Source organism: Gossypium hirsutum, chromosome A09 (assembly GCF_007990345.1).
Source record: "Gossypium hirsutum isolate 1008001.06 chromosome A09, Gossypium_hirsutum_v2.1, whole genome shotgun sequence".
NCBI lineage: Eukaryota > Viridiplantae > Streptophyta > Magnoliopsida > Malvales > Malvaceae > Gossypium > Gossypium hirsutum.
Window position 1 is genome coordinate 64002623 of NC_053432.1, and position 23205 is coordinate 64025827.

The following is a 23205-nucleotide window of genomic DNA, read 5'->3' on the forward strand; positions in this document are numbered from 1 at the left end:
GGAAGCAAAGCACATGGAATAATTTAGTTTGCAAGAAACTCTTTTGTAGTTGGAGCATTTGTTCTGAATCAAACTAGCTAATTGAAAGTGAAGATTATGTTACAGTAATAAAATGGAGATCAGGTACCCAAAATCTCAACTAGCCTTAACAGATATCTTCATATGAATTGCAGAAGTCCTACGGAGCTGAACTTCTCCCTCTTAAGATCGAATCTCAAGCTTCAATTCAGAGGCTAGCAAACATGTCATATTCATGGACCTTAACTCAATCTAAAGCCAAGTCAGGTACTCACATTTCAAATGTAAATTCATCTCAAACAGTTATCCATCGGTCTTCTTTTTCTTTGTTTTCTTCATTATTCCATCAACTGCCACTCTTATAATGCTAACCTGCAATCAAAATTTTAAACAAATCAGAACTTTATTTGAATTGAACAAGTTCGAGATCGTGTCCATGTTTTAATTTGAATACATGCTCATACAAATGATTGTTAATTTGGTTAGTGAAGCAAAATCATCTTACCCTGGTTTGGAAATCAGGTGGAGAATTCAAGTTAAAGTATGTTTGTTTAACATCCAGTGGGGATAGCTTAGCTTCTAGGTGACCATTTTCTCATGCTCCAGACATAATTTCTCCACCCTAGCAGGGAACAATGCTGAACCCCCGATGTTAAGATGACGTTGTTCTTGTTGCTGCTCGTCCTCAAAACTTATTTGCTTGGAAGGGGTGTCCTTTACTAGAGACTGTATCCAAGACACATCTGGCTCATCAGAAGTTGGTGACATTGACTCTACTGGATTTCCAAAATTGCTACCATTGTTTCGGAACACCAAAGAAGATTTCCTTTGTTTATTATCTCCCTGTATACCCCAGTCTAATTTTCCATCAGGTGAACCCCAATCTGAGAAGTTACAAGGCATTGCACTTGCTGAAGAAGTCGATGAAGAAAACCCTGAATGATGATTTATCGAAGTATCCTTGATAAAGCTTTGGCTTCGATTTGCAAAGGCAGCTGGTCTTGAACTTAAAACTGCAGTTGTAGTCGGTCTAGATGGGTCACTCCCAAAGGATTGAGATGCCCTCACGGGAGGGGATGGTAGGTTGGTCGGGTAGTTAGCATGGAGCTGCTCATTGTTATTCTGACGCATACGAACTCCAGTGGGAGACTGTAGTTGATGAGTTGGAGCATCGAGTGAGGTTCCTTGTAATTGTGGCAAAATATTAGGATTAAGAGATCCAAAGATATCTTCAAGGTTAGTGGGCTTTATCGCTCCAAACCTATTTAATTCGCCAGTTCGGTTTGCAAAAGCAGAAAACACTGAAGTAGTGGATAAGGGATTGTTCCATCTGGTTGGGGAGGAAAGACCAGGTATCTCATCAATTAGTTGTTGCTTCTGGCGGCGACAATTACTTTCCAGCCCAAGTTGTTCCACGTCTAAATCCAAATTTTGAGCACATCGTGCAGTTTTCAACCTACTACGATTAAGCTGCAAGGTCGGTACGATGTTAGACTGGTTTGGCCACATCACCCCTGCCATAGGAGAAGACGTACTGGTAGGTGTCAACGGCGGTGTTGATGTTGGAGGCATCAAATTAGATGGAGAACCAAGAGCATGTGGGCTCATTGAACCCATGTCTAAAGCGGGACCAGTAGCTGAATAAGATCTTGGGGAAGGCACTGCTGAACCTGTTGAAGCATACACGGGACGAAGCTCTTCAGGCTTGTGAGCAAAGAAACAAACCTTCCTGTTGCAATTACTCTCATCCTTGCATAAACGAGTTCGATACTGGGCAGGATGAAGCCAGGACTCGAAAATACCATGTGCATACTCACAATTATCACCTTGCTTACAGGATCCCTTACGAAATTCAGGGCAAGGAACACAGCTGTACTGATGTTTTCTAGGATCACGTCTCCTCGCGTTTTCCCCAGGATGAACAAAGGGGCACTCAGTCCAGTCATGAGAGTAAGCCCTGGAGCAAGGTGTTACCTTGAAATTATACATCCTAAACTCATCTGTTCCGTACATCTCATTCTTAATGTCTGGAAGAGTAACATCAATGGGATACTCTTTCTTCTCAGTTTCATCTTTCAAAACCCAGGGCATTGAATCACAAGCTTCTAAATGAACAGGCAAACGTTCTATTTCATCATCACTGCCACTACCTTTCAACAAAGACTCCAATATCTTCTTCCTCGAGTTGAAAGCTGAATTGCAAGCCATAGCAATCAAATCACGAGGTCGGTTTCCATTAGCATCGAGAGCATTAATATTAGCAGACGCATCAAGCAAGGTTTTTATAACCTCGGACGAATTTAAGGATCCACCAGCAACAACACAGTGGAGAGCAGTGGCACCATCGGAACCACAAGCCCTGTTCACATCGACACGACCACTTTTGAGAATATACTTCACCACATATTTGCTCCCAAACAAGGAAGCAATCAAAAGAGGTGTTCTTTGTTCAATCCCCATCTTTCTTGAACCCATTCTCCTTCCATACCACAAGCTTCGCTCATCGATATCACGACCTTCTCTCTCGATAGCATTTCGGAAGCCAATCAGATCATTCGAAGCCGACAACTCCAATAAAAAAGAGAACTTGAGGGGAACCTTATCTACTTTAAGAGACACACCCTTCATCTTCAAACAAGTTTGGTTCCCTCTTTGAGCTACTGCAAAAGGAAAATTCGCTTATTTCTAAAAGAAATAAAATTAAAAACACAAGACAAAGAAACATTCAGCAACTTGCTAAAGAAATTCAGATACTGAAATTGATATAAAAAGGGTCAAATAGAGAGAAACTACTTTAAACCCCTTCCCCCACAATTCATGAAACTAACAGAATAACACATCATAAATAATTTGTAAAGCATTCAATTTGACAGATAAAATACCAATCATTTAACTATATATGAAATAGATAAAATATATTAAACTTCTCTAGAAATTAAAAACAAGACAAAACGTCTAACTATATATGAAACAGAAAATCAGTTGAAAGTCGAAAAAGTAAACCCTCAACAGAAATTAACTACCAGGACAGAGCATTAGCCAAATTTCTAAACATAGTATTAACATAGAAAAGCTAACCACCCTCAAGGCCCCCAACAACAAAAATGCTTTAGAGTTTCATTTTTTTCACACATTTTCCTACCAACCAAACAGAAAACAACAAAGAACCAACATTATGAAAAAAAAAAAAAAAAAACCCTCTCCAATCCCTCTTAATTTTGAAATTGAGCAAATTAGCCCCTCTCAAAAAATAGTGGGAATAATTTAATCCTATCAATTTCGACAGTGAGCAAACTAATGACAATTAATCATGGTGTTAATATACTTCATCAATTGTACATAATTTTGATTGATATAATAAGAAATTTAGCTTTCGATATTTACCTATTTGTCATTTCGGCCTTAATTATAAAATATTCAACAAATTCAACCTAAAAAATTACACATCTACACATACGTTGGGGATAAATTTGATAAGTTAGGACCAAATTAACAGAATGTGTAAACCTTAAGGACTAAATTTATTATTATACTAATCAAAATCATGTACAATTGATGGAGAACATTAATGACATGATTAATTGTCCTTAAATGCGAACTTTCAAATTTGACAGGGATTAAATTGCTCTAATTTTTTTAGAGGGACCAATTGCTAAATTTTAAAATTAAGAGGACTGAAAATCCTTTTTACCAAAAAGAAATACCTTTGAAAAAAAAATTATGATAACAAAGCAGAAATCAGAATGTCTTTTAGCTTATCATGATATTTTTTTTATTAGTTTTAGCTTAAACTAGTTCCTTGTACAACCTATAAAAGGCTATGCATCTTTGCTTTCAAATAATATAAGAAATGTTAATTTTTCTTCTTTCCTAATCCTTTTTTGTCTTTTTTTTTTCTTTTGCCAACATATTTAGGGACTGATTAAAAAATCAGTAATATTTAGTGTGTCTAAGTTAGTTCCAATATCTTTTACTGGTGGTTAGTGATCAATAAAGTATTTGTCACTATGCAATTGCTCTACAAACTTTCATGATGAAATTTTTATTGGAATGAAGATGGTTAGCATGGTGCAGGAAAGGAAGCATATGGAATAACATGGCCTGCTAGTAACTATTTTATAGCTGGAGCATTGTTCTAAATCAAACTAGCTAACTGAAAGTAAAGAGATTTATGTTACAGTAACCAGAATCTCAACCAAGCTAAAGGCGTATCTTCATACTCATAGTCTCAAATGAACTCGAATCGCATAAGAAGTCTAACAGAGTTGAACTTTTCTCCCTTTCGATTGAAGAGGGGAACTGCCCGAATCCCAGGCTTCAGTTCGGAGACTGGCAAACATGTTTGACCTGCAAAGTCATCTTTCTCAGACCTGTCATATTCATGGACCTCAACTCGGAGTAAAGCCAATTCAGGAACTCTCAATGGAAATGCAAATTCTTCGTCCCAAACAGGTGTCCAGTCATCTTCTTTTTTCTTTGTTTTCTTCATTATTTCATCAGCTGGCACTCCTGCAATGCCAACCTGCAATCAAAATCGAAACACTCAAATCCCCAACTTTATTTGAAGTAAACAAGTTGGTTCGAATACGTGCTCATTCAAATTATTACTGGTCCCAATCAACTTACCCTGGTGTAGAAATCAGGTGGAGAATACAAGTCAAAATGTGTTTGTTTAAAATCTAAATGCCACCCATCTCCCATATAGACTTTCACCTGTTACTTGACATTTCACAACATAAGGTTTAGTTAAAAAGGGTCTTTAGGAGGATGAGAATATATTAATAATGCAAAATGCATACCTTCAGAGTTTTCTTGACAGGCAAGTCTGCTTTTGGATTAAACACCGAACCATCTGGATTCACGTTCATCAGAAAATCAGGTTTTTTCACATAACCACACCCTCCATTAGATCTAAACATCCCATGCATCAGCCAAAGATACCTACCGTATCCCTGCAATCCGACCAAATCCTTGTTGGTACGATGTATAAAGTGCACTATTGAACCATGTTAAACGAATTAGGGTCATGACAACAAATATTTGCATTCTAACTAAGAAGCATATATCACATTTGAAGAAAAAGATACAAAACCTGCATGTTAAAGGCAACCATTTGAGCTCCATGCATCCATCCAATCAGTGGCTTGTAGTTTGAGGAGTTGAATCGAGTACCCTTGGGGTATATTCTCAGTATATTTTTCTGGGTAAATCTAAATATAAAGATATCAGGATTAGAAACTTGGGAACAGTAAAGAAGGTTAACAGTAAAGAAGAGAAATCAATTGGATTTTACATTACATATTCAGCACATTATACCAGGAATGTTTGTTTAGAAATTAATACAAGCAATTATTATACCTCACAACATCCGTTCCATGAGACATTGTAGCCTTTTCAAGTGCTTGTTCACTCAAACTAAGGCGTCTAACTTTATCAGGTTCAACTTTTAGTGCCTCTTTCAACCCACCCTTGGGTTTTCCAGCATGAAGGGCAATAAGATGCTTGTATGCCGGTGCTCGTGAAAGACGTACTTCGGGTTCACTGGCATCAGTTTCTTCATTGTCCTGATTGTTCTCGCTTGCATCGCTATCAGTCTGCAAAACATAGATGGGAACTTCACTGTGAGTGCTGAAAAAGCTACATAACTCATGGAAGATGGTGCAAATCATAGATGGCAACTCTATTCGGTTTCCAAGCGCACCTTGTCATCTTCTTGATCAACTGTAAGCTCAGCTGGTTCTTTACCCCAAACATCATCATCAGACTCCTTCACATTATGTGAATTATTCATTTTCCGCTTGTTACCTTCAGCTTCAAGGTACTCTTTGGGAGGTTTGGTCGAAATAATGATCCGATACTTCAGCTTCTCCGGTGTAGGAAGTTCTTTGAAGCATTCAGAATCAGGGCAAAACAACATTTTCCCAAACGTTTGAGTAACCATCTACCATGAAATCACTTTCATGTCAGTCAAAGGTGATTCCAAGCACAAGAGCCAATTCGAAAGACTATGAATTGTTGAATAAAGAACCTGAGCAACTTTGGCCTGAAGGTCTGGAGTCAAGTGATCTTCAAGTGTAATCACAACAGGATATGGGGATGCACTAAAAGCATGTTCTTTAATAGATTTTAAACATTTAATGAGTTCCACAGGAGTTGTCAAAGTCCTAGATTCATAAACAGACAAGACAATTCCATCATAAGTCAATGGTTTCAAACAAAACAAAAATAGTTCTATCAAGATCATTCCCATTTCCCACATTGAGAATTCAAATAATAAAGGAAATTAGAATTAAATTTCAACCTTCCATGTAGAACATGCACATCATCTTTTGTGGAATTTGGCCATATATCAAGCTCCACAACTCTTACACCTCTCTGCAGTGCCTTTATGATTGGGACATCACTGCAGTCACTGCTTAGCTGATTCCCAGTCAAGTATGAATTATGGCCGGTGTATATGAAATAATCGGACAAGGGAGCTGTCATATCATGGTGGACCTGAATATAAAGACCCCGATAATGTGAAACAAATGGCCCCATAATTTTTTTTTTTACAAAAAAGTTGCAAGCAAATTTAAAATTATATGAGTGGAGTACTGTTGTAATAATCAAATAGGAAGAAAAAGAAAAAGAACAGTACTCAATTTTCTATGCAAATTTCCTCAGCGTTTTGCTTAAGGACAACAACTTGTTCTAAAAAGAAACATCGAAGACTGATTTTGATATAGTTTTTATGAATATTCCCTTTACTGGTAAGGTAGATTAAAAGCATCAAAATCATACTCCACCAGCTCAAAAAATCCATTCTTTAAAATACCAAAACAGGGTATGATTTAGAAACAGTAGAAGAAATGCCAAAATAGAAAGAAAAAAGAGAGAAAATGAAAAAAAAAAAAAGACAAAACAAAACCTAGAGCACCTGATCGCCAATGGGCGGGTTTAGATCTGCAGAAAACAAGTAATGATGGAAATCATCAAGAGTTAAAGCGTGTCTCCTGAATTTAGCCATATGATGTCGTTTATGCAGCAGCTGCTGCACAATCCCCTCTGCATCACCCTTCGTTGCAAGGCCTTGCCCCTGCACGTCCACCAAGAACCTATGCAGCTGCTCCGCCGTCATATGGGGGCCGCCTTCAGCGTACCTGTTAAATGCATCTTTAATGTCCGGTGGTGGTGCTGCCTCGGTGACTTTGAACTTCCTAGTAAAGCACACACACATCCTATAACTCCCCATCAATCAACTCTGTTTTTTTTTCTTTCCTTTTTCCAGAAATGTTGACTGAAAAAGTTCAAAGAATCTGGGAATTGGGGAGGAATATTTATATGGATTAAGATTTTACATGAAAACTGAAGTGGGTTTAGTTTAGTTTTCTTTGTTTGTTTCTGTAATTTTAATTTATGGAAGCTTCTAATGATAATGGAGCAAAGCTTTCACTCTGTTTCTTTTGAGTCTCAGCTTTTCCTCGACTTTTTATTTTTATTTATTCACGCTACAGCTTACCCACCTACTTCTCGGCATTATGGGTTAGGATTGAGCTGTAAAAATGCTTTCTAAGCTAAATCACTCTCTTAATTAGTTAATAAATTATTTTTTTAATATTTTTATTTTTATTTTTAATATCTGAAATACATATTTCTATTTTAATAGATTTTTTTTCCAAAAACGCTTGGAATATTACTTTATATATTTAAATATATAAAATTTTTAATTGGAATATACATTATATAATTATTTTCCTTTTCAATTTTATTTTAAGCATATAACTTGATATATTTAAATTTTTAATTGTTATGTTTTTAAATATTGTTTATAAAATTAAGTTTAATTTGGACACTTGAAATTTAAAATACTATATTTTTTTTTATTTTTTAATTAAATTAATATTTGATTAATTTGTAACACTAATTTAATAAGATGTTTTAAGTATAATTAGATTATATTATATTTATAATGTGGTTATTTTCTTTTTTACCAAATATTTATAAAAATTAAATGGGGATTTGCTTAAAATAGTAAAACTAAAATTTGTAAGTATTTGGTTCCTAGAGTTAAAAGCCTACCATATGTATTTATTTTTTTAGATTTTTTGAGAGAAGATAAAATATATCCTCATAATTATATTTATTAATTTGTAAAAAGAATGAATCATATAATCAATTTTTAATTTAGTGTTTAATTAACTTATTTAATTTAATAAAAAATTTAACATTAATCAATTTTTAATTATACCATATTTAGAATTATTCATAGTTTCTCTTCAATCTTTAAATAATAGAATAATACATTTTAAGATACTTAAACTTATGTCATTAAACACCGAAAATAATATTGATATCAATCAATTTAAATTTAATTAATAATTTAATAAAAATTTAAATATAGTATAAATATAGATAAAAAAAATTGGAAATTAAAGTGGCGTGATTTAAATTTTAAACAGGAGGAATTTATTTGAACGAATTTTCATTTTTTTACATAAACATGAGGATCAAAAGATGCAGTAATCATAAAAATAAAAGAAAAAGGTAATCGAAGACATAAGACAGCTGTAATAGAAAATAAATGCAGCACATGGGTTACTTATTTTATCACGTGGAGGGTAGTTAGAAACTGGGATATATTCGTATCTGTACACATTTAAATTGCACGTTTTGTTAGGAGTAATATATTTTTTAGCCATTGAATTAGGTTTATTTTTTTAATATGAATTTGGATTTAGTTAAATTTTATTAATGTGATTACTGTTCATGGAGTAAGACTGAATTGGTTGGCCAGATAGATTAGACTGAGAATCTATTAGTATATTGATTTGAAAAAAGTGGTTGAATCGATTTAATAGGAAACTTATCGGAATTAGTAAAATCGAAAATTAGGATCAAAATTAGTAGCTAAATTGATTTAATAAAATTTTATTTTTTTAATTATTTATTTAATTATTGTTTATCTAGTAGTTGGATCGATCAAATCGGTTAAATCGAAAACTAGTGGTCTAGATGGTGTAACCTTGGTCTAGTTATTAGAACATTGTATGTGGCTCTCTAAGGTTGCACCATGTCATCACCCAAAAATTTATATAAATTTTTTAATTTTCAAGTGATGATGTGGCATAATCTCAGAGTGTCATGTTATCAAACTTTTATATATTTTAAGTTAAGAGACCAAAATTAATCTAGTGCCAAGTTCAAGTATTAAAGTGAATAAAAAAGTATAGGCACCAAAATGGACCTAATTGCAAAGTTTAGGAGTCAAAAATTTATTTTCTTTCCTTTTTTTTTTCAACTCTACCAAGTAATGGATAGAAAGAAATTTACTTTTTCTTTTCATTTTTCCGTCTTTCCTAGTAAGTACACTAATGGGAATAAAATTATATGTTCTATCTCTATCCCTTCAATTTTTCATCTTTCCAATTTTCTTTCCACTCTACCAAGTAAAGTTTTAAGGTGTGCTTAGTTGGATGGAAAAGTGAAGGGATGGAAGAAGAGAATGAAAAAGTGAAAAGAAAATAAATTTTGTATGTATTTCGTAGGAAAAAAAAGTGAGAGAAAATAAAATATGATAAAATTAGCAGGAGAAAAGTCTTGAGATTTTTATTTATTAGCAATCCCTCGTATACAAAGTCTAACAACTAGCAAAACTAATTTTTAGGATACAATATCAATCACAAATATATGTTATCTAAATTACTATAATATTTATCATATTTATGATATTTCAATACTTCTCCTCAAGTTGGAGCATATAGATTACAAACGTCAACTTGCGAAGTAGGTAAACAAATTGTAGATATCCCAAAGCTTTGGTGAATACATCAGTAAATTGAAACTTAATACTCACGTAAGATATAACAATGTGGAATTGTTCATCATGTGCTGTGTCCGCATACCTCGGAACAGAATGGTCTAGATGAACATCGTCATCGACAGATTGTTGAAACAGGACTAGTGTTGTTAGCTCAAGCTTTCTTGCCCATTTCTTATTGGGTTAATGCATTTGCTACTGTTTGAATGTTCTTCCAACAAAGGTATTAAATGGTGAATCTCAACGCGAGTAACTCTTTGGTCACAAATCTAATTATCGTCAGCTTCGTGTTTTTTTTTTGTCTTTGCTATCCACTTCTCCAACCATATAATCGACACAAGCTCCAATATGGTGTACATTTCTTGGTTATGCTTCCAATCACAAGGGATATAAATGTGTTGATCGGTCTGGACGTGTTTACATTTCTCAACATGTTCATTTTGATGAAAATGTCTTTCCATTTGCTCAAATGTCTACTTCTATAGTATCTGTCACTGACAACAAGTCTAGTCGGTACACGAGAGCTATTACTACTTTGACAATGTTCAAGGTTCCTACCGCTGAGATTTCAGCACATTCTAGAGCCGATTCTAGTCCAGCTAGTGATACTAGTGCCTTGGGTTCTTCTTCGGATTGTGTTCTCAGTTCCACTTCAATAAGTACTTTAGCGCCAATTGTTGAGCAGCAGAGGCCTACTTCAGTGAATTGTCACCTCATGATAACTAGGAGTAAAATGGGGATTTACAAACGAAATGCATATATAGTAATGATTAGTGATGTGGAGCCCTCAACTATTCATGACGCAATGGCGATTCCTTCTTGGAAGCAAGCTATTAATGATAAGCTTCAAACCTTAATTCAGAATCATACGTAGGATTTAGTTCTAGCACCAGTAAATCAGTCTTTAGTCAGATGCAAATGGTTGCTCAAGGATTCTCTCAAGCAGCTAGACTAGATTATCATGAAACTTTCAATCCAGTTGTCAAAGTCAATATTGTGTGCCTGATTGTTGCTTTAGCTGTGTCACGAAAGTGAAAGCTTCAACAAGTTGACGTGAACAACAGTTTTTAAATGGAGACCTAATTGAGGATATTTACATGAAGCAACCTCCTAGGTTTGAAGTGGTTGATGACCATGGGCAGCCCTTGGCATATAGGTTGAATAAGGCCATATATGGTCTTAAACAAGCCCCAAGGGCTTGGTTTGAAAAGTTGAAGAATTTTCTAGTAAAACAACTGAATTTTAAGCCTTCAAGAGCTGATTCTTCATTGCTTTACAAGCATACGAATGCTGGAAGTGTTTATTTCCTTGTTTATGTTGATGATATTATTGTTACGGGCGGTGATTGTGTTGAATTAGATGTTGTTATTTCTTGTCTTGATCGTCAGTTTTCTCTTAAAGATTTAGGGGAGCTGAGTTTCTTTCCTGGGCTTGAGGTATTGAGACATCAGGATCGGATGCATGTGTCTCAACAAAAGTACACTTGTGAGTTGCTAAAACGTGCTAACATGTTGAATGCCAAGCCAGTGAACACTCCTATGGTAAGTTCACTGACTCTTACATCCTTGGTTGGGTCACATTTGTCAGATGGTACTCTTTATCGACAAGTTCTAGGCAGTCTTCAGTATTTGTATTTAACTCATCCTGATTTGTCATTTGCTGTCAATAAAGTGAGTTAATATATGCATAAATCTAGAGCTGATCATGGGCTGGGCGGCCCGGCCCGGCCCGAAGGCCCGCCCGAAAAATGGGATGGTTTGGGTAAAAATATAGGCCCCAAAAATGGGCTTGGGCAAAAAAAGGAGGCCCGTTTAGAAAACAGGCCGGGCCTCGGGTAAGAGTTTTTTGGCCCGAGCCCAACCCGAATTATATATTAATATATTTTTATTTTATTTTTAATCATTTTAAATTTTTAATATAACCATTTTTTTATTATATTGTTAATTTGTGTATTGTTTTAAGAATTGTTTTAGTATCATTTTTATTTGTTTTAATATTTGTTTTTATGTTTTTAAATATATTTGATTTATTATATTTTTAAAATTTTTTATTTAATGAAATAAGCAAAAAAAAATTAATATGGGTCGGGCCGGGCCGGGCTCGGGCTTAACAATTTTATTTCGGGCCGGGCTTGGATAAATTTTTAAGCCTATGTTTCGGGCCGGGTCGGGCCCAGGCCTAGTAGACGGGCCAAAATTTTATCTGGGCCCGACCCGGCCCATGATCACCTCTACATAAACCTCATGATGTGCATTGGACAACTATGAAACGTATCTTGCGGTATGTTAAGGGTACAATTGATTATGGGTTGTTGTTTCAAGCATCAAGTATAAGTTCAACTGGTTTTACTAATGCTGATTGGGCAAGTTCGATTGAAGATCGTAAGTCTACTTTCGGGTTTTGTATATATCTTGGTGCTTGTGGGTTGGATGTCCAAGAAACAGAGTGTTGTATCCCGGTCTACTACAGAAGCTGAATATTAAAGTTTAGCTAATGCGACATCCGAATTGACGTGGTTTCATTCTCTATTAACTGAGATAAGTTTAAAGCTTAGTTGTACACCAGTTATTTGGTGTGATAATTCTAGTGCAGTCTCCATAGCTGCTAATCATGTCCTGCATGCTAGAGTGAAACATGTGGAGTTGGACATTCATTTTGTTCGTGAAAAGGTTTTAAGTGATCAGCTTTGCATGAATTTTATTCTTGGATGTCATCAGGTGGCTGATGTGTTGAAGAAACCATTGACTTTTGGAGCTTTTTCTCGATGTCGGGATCGAATGAATGTTGTTGCTGCCAGCAATATGTGTCCAGATATTAAAGGGGGAATGTTAGATTAACTGTGTTATTTAGGGTTTGTTAGAGTATTGTTGTAAATCAGTTGAGAGTTCTGCTGTTATATAATGTATGACTGTTATTGTGTATAGTTAACTTTGATGAATAGAGTCATTCTTTCATGACAATGAAGCACAGATAAAACATCTTGTAATATAAGGCATGGAGCCAATCTAGCTTTTCCAGATTTGATTGCTAACATTTGTGTTCCATCAAGACCCACCGTTATTTAGAAATCAATGATCCACTCGATTGAAATATGTTTTACTAGATAATTTATCGTTATCGAAAGGAGAAGTTTCAAACAATGATAGTAATCATTGGACTTATCAGTGGTAAGTTGTGCAAAGTTGCCATTACCAAAATCAAGGGAACCATCTGATATACTAATTGCTAATGCCATGTTGTTGGAATGTTGCATGCCTTGCTTCTGTTGAGAAGATGAGTGTTCAGTATGCCCTACTGGACTATTACCACCACCTTTGTTGCGTCTATGAACTCTACCTGAATTGAACCATCCTACTCATTGATAACTGGTCATTGGATCCCATAGTTTAGGCAGGTTGTGAACTTGTTGATCATCTATTTGGATTTGCTGCCTGAATTGCAATGCTTACTATTTCTCTTTCCTCACGACCCCGTACAATATTTTTACGCATTTCTTCTTAGCTAACCAACAAATAGGCTTTGTTAAGAGTAACAAGAGGATCCATACTCAATATTTGGAAACGCAAAATACCGAAAATAGAGTCATCTAGACCCATTAAATATTGATGAGTCATTTCAGTTTTAGCATGTTGATTAAGCTTAGGAGCAATTGCACAATTCGAGCCACATGTGATATCTTCATAACTATTGAATTCATCCCACAAAGACTCCAACTTGATTTAGTAAGACTTTACAATTGTTCCTCCTTATTTAAGGGAAGCAAGTTTGAACTTTAATTGATTAATTCGAGATTCATTTATAACAAAATATATATCATTCTCTAAAATTATTCTACATTTAACAAACATATTTATAATCTGCAACACTCGATTTAATAATGCTATCAAACGAATTAAACATTCAAGAACATATAGTCCATGCTTGAAACTCATGTGTAGTTTCATCTTTCGGTTTGGAAAAAGTCCCATAAACCATTAAAAATCGTCTTTACCCAAATTTTCTATTCAACTTTTGTGGTAAGTGACATACCTAGGCTATCTGTCCAAACTCAGATAATAGATCGAGTGATATTGAAGTAAGGGTGTTGGTAAGTGTAATAATATGGAAAAAAAAAACTTAGTACATTAGCATTAAAATAGCTATAATAATATCAATATTAAAATAATTTATGGTCTGATAAATAAAGATATTGAAAAACTAGATTACTACTTTATAAAAGGTCACTTTCACCCATAGTTATAAGAAAAAACTTAATAAAATATTTTAGGATAAATTACTATGTTGGTCACTCAAGTTTGATGGTTCTTTTATTTTGTTTACCCAAAAAGAAATTATTAATTTTGTCACTATTATTAGAAAATTTGTAAATTTTAGCAGCTTCACGGTTAAATCTTTAATGAGATGCTAATGTAACCTTCTTTTGATTAGTATAATCTTCAATATTCATATATTTTGATATTTTAGTCTTAATTCTAAAAAATTTAATAAATCTAATATTTAAAAATTTACACATTTTATCATTTTGATTTTAATTCTAAAAAATCTAAATATATATGTAATTAAGAAAAATAAAAAAATAAAATGGTTTAAAATTCAAAAATCAAAATTATTATAAAACTAAAGAAATACATAAAGTTATAAAACTATACATATATAATTACATAAAACTCATTATTATTATTTTTGGTTGATGGGAAGAAAATTTGAACAAACAAATTAACCATGATAGACTCGAGGTCGAGTAGAGCCGTGACGATAATCAGTGAGGGTGCTCTGACTTCCCAATTTAGCCAAGTAGTCCACAACTAGATTGGCTTCCCTGTACATGTGTCGAAATTCAATTCTCCAATCCTTGTTGCTCAGTTATTTAATGTGTTGAATCATAGCCAAAATACTCTTTCGAAGCATTATGGCTCAAGCCAGTAAATGTCCATCAAGAATGGCCTATGTTTTCTGCCTACAAAGCTGACCTGACTCCAGCAAACCTGTAAAAACCCAACATCTGGTGACCATTTTTGTCTTTAAGTGTACCTCCATCGACTGTGATGAGAACCTTGTTTGAGCATGCTCCATCAGCATTTAGTTTCAGCCATCCTGGAGGAGTTTGTCGCCATCTAATTCTCCGAACTCAAATTAAAGTTGAATTGTTAAAAAGAGAAAATTGTTATTATATCAATTTTAAAATTTATCATTGTTAATCAATTGATAATTAGAAAAGACAATAATAGTGAAGTATTTATTTTATAACTTTTAATAGATAGATAATAAAAAATTTATTAATAATTAAATGACTACTAATATAATTTACTTTAATTTTTTATCAATTCACCACAAATAATTAATAAATATTATTTTAAATGAGGCTTGTAGCCAACGTTGCCCTATGAATAAATGAAAATGGCCCCACAGTGTTGCCTAATGATTATTGCGTCATTTTTTATGAGACTATTTTTTCCTCTCTTTTTTTTTGGCTCTCAAATGTTTTTAATATTGGAAAAAAAATTTAAATATCTAATAATCACGAATTAAAATGTGATTTTATAAAATAAGAACCATTCTTTTGTATTGATATGTTTCAAAGACTTTGATGACAGCTCTAATTCTCAAAATACAACAATAATTCGTAACAACTGTAATGTAATAATTCATATATTTATACTAATTGGATATACTGGTAAGAATTTTTTTATATTTTTCATTTAAAAAATAAAAAATAAAAAATATATTTTAAATTAAGAATTTTTAATAAATAGAGTTTATAGGAGTAAAAATTATATGAAACAGAGATATTATCCATTTTCAATACTTTAATGCCCACATCACCGACAAAATTTTCATTTAGATTTGATTTTTTTCAGGATAAAAATATTAATGTGACATTAAACTATTAAAAAATAATACAAATAATATAACATTTATATTTCATATAATCTTTTTCAAATTTATAATATGAAATATTGTATGGATTAAACTGATTCCTTTTATATACACAAGCAAAAAACCAAACTTTTATTTTTCTAAAATGGTTAGTGGTACACCACTTCAAAGGTATGCCAGATATTTAAGATGAGTTGATAAAAATATTATGTTGAAAAAGTAAGCTGATGGATTCAAATATTTAAGATGTGAGTTTAGTGCAATTTATTTTTTTAATTTTATAAATATTAATTTTTTCTGTTTAAATATTATGTAATTATTGTATATGACATTAAGTACATAATATTAAAATATAAAAATTAAAAGTATTTAAATTGTTTATGTCTAAAATTTTAATAAAAAGAAAAAAATTGAAAAGCAAAGAGTATATAAATTTAATATATATTTTAAGAATTGTTTATGTAATTTTTTTTAAAATATATACAAATAAAATTAGTAAATATTAAATAAAATAGCATATTTTTATTAATAAATTAATAAATATAGATTAACTTAAAGATATAATTTAGAGTTAAATATTTAAAGTTAAACAATTAAAGATATTGATGTTATTATATCTATTCTTGTCAAAACACATGGTAAATCAAAATGGCATTCAAACAGTAAGCTTGTCACTAGCAAATTCGAAGGTCATCTACAAATTCTCCCCTCCGGGACAATCATCCTGATAAGTACAGGCCATTTGTTGCCCCGGTCTTAAAGTCTTTATCAGGAACATGAAGTTGTTGGTTGCCAAATATCACATGAGCTCAACTAGACATTCATCCCACACATTCCATAATGATGACTTAATAGTAAGTCCAACATGTTTACATGACTTTACACGGAACCCTCGAACTCCAAAAACGAGGAAGAATGAATCTACTCTCCAAAATACCAAGCCTACACTATGCTAATTCACCTTCAACCTTCAGCTTCCATACTCTCCTCATCTTTACTCTAGCTAACTTTCGGCTCTCCACCTCAACCGAGTGAATTAACCTCAACAGCAATCACCACATTCTCCTATGTATTTTTTTTTTTTGGTTATATCATTGTATCTAGCAGAGGTGATAGTGAATGGAATTTGTGAGGAAGCCTTAAAGCCTGTAGGACACATAGCATGTTCATCTCTTTGATTCGGCCACCTAAGTTGACTTTCCATATCAAATTCCACACCCTCCTATTCCTATATGGCCCGGCGTTCAACTTGGCTTGGACCACGTATCCATTTGCCTTTTTTTGTAGTATTGGCCATCATTAGCAAGTGCCAAACCAATCAATTGAGGTAAGTTGAGAAACCAGAGAAAGGATAGATGAGCTCAGACTCCAGGTAAGCCCGCCGGATTTGACTCCTGTTTTACATTCTTTGATTCGTTAATTGCACATTAGATAAGGCCATACATACATACATACATACATACATACATACATACCTTTTTTTTTCTCTGATTCGAGTTAAGTCAATTGGATTTCTGAATTTGGATAGTAATTCAAGATTTTAAATATGTGTAACATCTAGTTTCTGTTTCTAACTCTGACCGACGACATTGACCGGTCCTCCTTCCGTAGAAAATTTCAAGGTATTATGACGCGCCTTGTTGAAAATTCAGTCAATTTTAATAATATTATATATAGATATATAGATAGATGCAACCATCGACTCTGCAGATTACCCAAAAATCAAATCAACCAGCAGAAGAGTTTAAGTTAAGATAATATGAGAAACTCAGCCCCAATTGCTTTACTCATCATTCTATTATTCATTCCAATCCAAGCAAGAAACCATCCTCTACCTTGTTCTACTTCATGCGGAGATATCCACAACATCGGATACCCGTTTCGCCTCAAAGGAGACCCACCCCACTGCGGCGACCCGGACTCCACAATCGAACCATCCTCAACTTCCACGCCGGACTCTACTACGTCAACAACATTTCCTATGACCAGCACCTTATCCGCCTCGTCGACATCAACTTAGCCGCCGGAAACTGCGGTTTGCCTTACAGATCTCTAGGATTAGAGGAAGTGGTGGGCGATGGTCGGTATTATAGACAGTATTTTAGCCCGCATGCCACTTTCGTGAGATGCTCAAAGGAAATTAATAGTATGGGTAGCAGCATGGTTCCCTGTTTGAGTGGGAATACGTCTCGAGTTTACCTTAATTACACTAACTACATGTTGTATGATTCTGATATTACGAGTGATTGCGACATCATTGCCATGGTCCTCTCCGATCATAAGGTTGATCAGTTGCCATCCAGTTATGAAGAAATCCAGCGGACACTGCAGTTAGGGTTTGATCTGAGATGGGCAGTTGAGTGTATGGATTGCAGGGCAGATGGTGGTTATTGCCAGTTTCCAACTCAAGAATCCAGCCGCTTTCACTGTAGCAAGGAAGATGGTAAGATCTCTTTACTCTTCTCCCTGTTTATCCGCCTTTACACAAGCTTTTCATACCCATATTTATGGTAAAGCTTGAAGATAGCATGATGTAAATATACTTATATACACTAAACGTTAATTTGTACTGATTATGAATTAATATTTGCATATGCAGATTACGCTACCCAACTTTGGAACGCCATCTTGTTCCTTGCTTACGTCTTTGTAATCGGTAAGGTTCCCAGATTTGGTGAAATCAAAGTAGTTGAAATTAACTCCTATTTATTTCCATGAACTTAAATATTGTTTTATTGTTCTGTAGGTCTCATACTGTTTTGCAGATACATCCTAGCTCCCCTTGTTATTTTTGCTTTTCTTCTCCATAAATGCTTCTCAAGCCGAAACAGGATCCCTCGATAAACTCAACCAAATTTACTCTCCAAGAAAACAAAAAAAATTCAAATTCGTTCCGGTAGATATACACTTTCTTTCCGGTAATTTTGTAACTATGTAATCTATATCTATATTATATATAAAAAGTTGGGATATTGTAACATTTCCTACTTTGTAATTTTATAGAATGTTTATTGTGCTTTAAAAATATCCAATACAGTACTTGAAGTATCTATATATGTTGCATTATCGCACATTTTCATAAAATTTTTAATGTGATTCCTAAACTATCAATACATGCACATGATGAGAATTATAAGTTTTGAACTCAAGATATCATGATCTTCACTATTTCAACTTTATCATTTTAACCAAAGTCACATTTAATTTTTGAATTAATTTTTTTTAATTGTTACATAAAAATTTTTCGTTCACAAAGTAAGTGTATCATAATTTAGTTATATTTATTACAATATTAGTGTATAATTAACTTCCTATCCTATGCAATGCACAAATTTAGTTATATGTATCAATTAAAATATATTATATTTATTTCTTAAAAATTTATTACAAAATTTATAACATTTCAGAAATAATATGATTAAGAAAGTAAAAAAATAAAATAATATAAATGTTTAATTTTTAAAATCTATATAGTTTGTACAGTTTGTATTCTGATAAATATAAGTTAAGAATAAAAAAATTTAATATTTAAAATAAACTTAAATCAATTACTGTGATAATATATTTAAAGTTAAATAATTATAATATATTATTTAAAATTTTAAAAATAAAACAAAAGTTCATTATGTAAAAGTATAATATTAATATAACCTTAATAAACTAATCTGATAGTAGATTTTTTAATACTAATATTTTTTTCATTTATGAATTATAAAATGTTTATAATACTACTTAATTTAGTTTTGTGTGATTATAAATGTATAATTTTGAATAATGTTATGGAAATATTAAATTTTGACAGAACAATGTTAAAATAATATTAACACTTACTATTTATTCTAATTAGATTTATTGAACATTATGTATTGGAAATTTACTTTATTTATTTATTTAAAATCACTTAATATAGTTTTTAATATTTATTAGTTAATCATTTAAATATAATAATAAAAGTTATCAATTAATTGAAATTATATGTTAAGTATTAAAACCATAGAAATTAATATGCTTTTCTTAATTTAATAAAAGTAATGTTTTATAAATAAAAAAAAGGAAAAAAAACATACAATTTTTTTCATAAGTAATTAAATTATATAGTTTGGAAATATTTTAACTAAGAAAATATTACTTTTATACATATATATGGCTTTGTTATACCCTTTAGTAGAGCGAGACACTTGACAAGCTGTATGACGGCCCACAGCTCACTCCTTGCTATGCACCCTTTGCTAGGCCCACCAAGGCATAATCGTAACGTATAACCTCTAGGACATTGATGTTAGAGCAAGACAATCTACGACACTAGTTGGACCACGAGTATGCATCATAGTCATATCTAGCTTGTAACGACACTAACACCTAGCCAGCCCATGTAGGACATCGTACGATTTGCCACACAATACTACAAGACAAGGGATGACCCACTATATAAGCCTAGGTGCATGAGGGTCCAAGGATCTTTTTCCTCTTATCCTATCATCTTCGTCATCACCTATTGCCCTTTTTCTCCTCCTTGCTCTTCTTCAAGAGCTCCTCCTCTCTCCTCCTCCACTCCACCAACTCTCCACTTAACCTAGGTGACCCAACACTTCCCTCCACCACTACTTCCTCATTGTTGGTGACTAATATCAACAATCGGTGCAGTGAGTGTGGATCAAACTGCCAGGGCTCACTCTTCTACTATCATTTCTAAAAATACATAAAACTGAAACCAAAACCTTCAACAAACCTAAACACAACCCTAGAAACCTCATCTGCCTGCTCAGCCACCCACAAACCGAAAGCAACAACAACACAACCAACAACATTATTCACTTCCATCGGGGACATCCTCGTTTATTCCATGCAACGCCATGCCTAGCCCCCATACTATTAGTACATGTAACACCTCTAACCCGTATCAATTGCCGGAATAAGGTTACGAGGCATAACCGATCAACCATAACATAAATCATACATTTGTGCAATCATAATTAAAATCCATTCATCTCAATCACTTTGTCCCTTATAAGGTCTTACGAGACCTTAAAACATGCTTAGAAGTGGTTCGGGACTAAACCGATAACATTTACAAACTTTGAGAAACTTATAAAATTTTCAAACTTTTAAAGGTCACATGCCTGTGTAAATAGCCGTGTTCCTCACACAGTTACTAGACACGCCCATGTTACAGGTCGTGTGAAAACAGCGCATACATACTGACTTGTACCACAAGACCGAAGACACGCCCGTATGCCATAGCCGTGGGAAAACTGGGGAGGTTATTGACCTGGGTCACACGGCTGACCACATGCCTATGTGCCAGCCCATGTGCCACACATTGCCAATAGACACGTCCGTGTGTCTAGGCCGTGCTAAACCTGTAGGGTATACTAACTTTAATTCGAAGGGAACCTTAAAGGACACACGGCCGTGTAACATGACCGTGTGTCACACATGGCTGAGACACACGCCCGTGTGGACAAAAATAGGCCATTTGAAAAACCAATTTGCCACCCTACTCATATGTACACAAAGCAACCTATATGATACCATTTCAATACATATTTTAGCAACCAAAACATGCTATTCCATTCACACATCACGCCATCTATCCATAACCATTTCAAATACTCAAATCCATATTAAAAAACATACCAATTTAATATGCCAAAATCATCAAGACCTACTTAACTCCTAAATAAATTTTCTAACCTTTTTATCAACTAAATCATGTTTCTTAAACATATCAAAGTATACCAACTTCCAAGCAACAATATCATAACATATAACTATCCAAAAAAGCATCTATACCACCATTCCAAGCAAGCCAACACTTAGGACATTATATACATCACATGTATCATTTATCAAACATATAATTCAAGCCAACTTAAATGGTCATAATCCAACATTTACAAGCCAAATCTCATGGCTATAATCACAACTCAAAACATACCAAGATAACAATAGCCTATACATGCCATATACCAAATATACAAAGCTTCAAAAGTACCAACGAGATGATCGATAATGTGATGATGTTTCACGATGATTCCCGAGTCCAACCTAGTTTCGATAATCTATAAAACATGGAAACAACACACAAAGTAAGCTTTAAAATCTTAGTAAGCCACATAAAAATAAAATCATCATATGAACATTTGCATATTAATTCAAATATGCTAAACATAACTAATCATATGCAAGTTCATAAACCTTTATCATTGAACACATATTCAACATATTAATCAAATTCATCATTTACTTCACCTTTCAGTACTCATATGAATCTCGTACGTACCTGAGTCACTTAGCTCATTCACATATTCTTTCGCAACTTGACTTTGCCAGTTGAACCATTCAGAATCGTTAAGGATACTCGAAAATCACATAACCTCGAACAATGCCATATCTCATATATGGTCTTACATGTTATCACATATCGATGCCACTGTCCCAAACAGGGTCTTACACTAAATCGATTAACGATGCCAATGTCCCCGACATGGTCTTACACGTGATCTCAATACAATGCCAATGTCCCAGACATGGTCTTACATGTAATCACATCTCGGTAACCTAATGTCATGACATCTGTATCCTATACTGTTCTTAAGGTTCGTACAACTTTCGGATATCGTAACTCTGTCGATTCTTGCTCATAATTGCTCGTTCAACATTCATTGCAATTCAATCATAGTAAAAAATATATAATTTAATGTAAAGACGTTTATTTGAATATGAACTTACCTCGTGTCAGAATAGAGGAGCCAAATCGACTAGTCAATAACTTTCGACTTCTCCCGATCTAAATCTGATTTCTTTCATTCTTAATCTATATAAATTCAAAATTAACTCTTTTATTCATCAATTCATTAAATTTCATCCAAAACACACAATTTAGGGCATTTTATACATTAACCCCTATAATTTCACATTTTGTCAATTTAGTCCTTATTTCATAAAAACATAATTTACAACAATTTCAACTAAACCCAAGTTATCTGAATATCTATAGGCTCCATAACAGCCCATATTTATCAATATTTCACACATTTAACCACAAATTTTACACTTTTCACAAATTAGTCCCTTTTATGTAATTTTACTAAAAATCACTTTACAAAACATGATAATCTATCTACAGATACTTATTTTCCATCATCAAACATTCAAGAACACACGAATTCATCAATGGAAACTTTCAAAATCATCAACACTTTCAAAAATTGAGGCATGGGCTAGCTAGTACTCAAAGCAACGATCACAAAAACGTAAAAATCATCAAAAACAGATCAAAAATCATACCTTAATCAAGGATTAAAGGTGCCGAAAGTTCAAGCCCTAAATGTTGTTCTTCTTCTTTGATATTTCGGTTGATGAATGCATGAAATGATGAACATTTTATTTTATTTTAATTAAAACATATATTAATTACTAATTTATAGATTTGACCTTGATTTAAAACATTAATAAACATCAAATTTATATCCATTTATGTCCATTCCCACTATTAATGGTCTATTTAC

At 33.4% G+C, this 23205-nt stretch overlaps 3 protein-coding genes across 3 annotated transcripts; 1 reads left to right on the plus strand and 2 right to left on the minus strand.

Annotated features, from left to right (window-relative positions):
• Positions 1 to 597: 597 nt before the first annotated feature.
• On the minus strand, positions 598 to 4014 carry LOC107889063 (zinc finger CCCH domain-containing protein 66). Its single transcript, XM_041076417.1, has one exon. It carries the CDS (start codon positions 2644 to 2646, stop codon positions 598 to 600), a length of 2049 nt encoding a protein of 682 aa, XP_040932351.1. The 5' UTR covers positions 2647 to 4014.
• A 91-nt stretch (positions 4015 to 4105) lies between these two features.
• On the minus strand, positions 4106 to 7551 carry LOC107889062 (phosphoinositide phospholipase C 4). The gene is made up of 9 exons (XM_016813360.2): positions 6938 to 7551; positions 6320 to 6516; positions 6047 to 6182; positions 5720 to 5959; positions 5377 to 5612; positions 5111 to 5228; positions 4818 to 4970; positions 4645 to 4731; positions 4106 to 4540 (listed from the first exon to the last, which is right to left on the minus strand). Exons 1-9 carry the CDS (start codon positions 7250 to 7252, stop codon positions 4247 to 4249), a joined length of 1776 nt encoding a protein of 591 aa, XP_016668849.1. The 5' UTR covers positions 7253 to 7551; the 3' UTR covers positions 4106 to 4246.
• Positions 7552 to 16931: 9380 nt separating this feature from the next.
• Positions 16932 to 18742, plus strand: LOC107889060 (uncharacterized). Its single transcript, XM_016813359.2, has 3 exons — positions 16932 to 18137; positions 18294 to 18350; positions 18441 to 18742. The coding sequence occupies exons 1-3, from the start codon at positions 17543 to 17545 to the stop codon at positions 18536 to 18538; spliced, it is 750 nt and encodes a 249-aa protein (XP_016668848.2). The 5' UTR covers positions 16932 to 17542; the 3' UTR covers positions 18539 to 18742.
• Positions 18743 to 23205: the final 4463 nt, after the last annotated feature.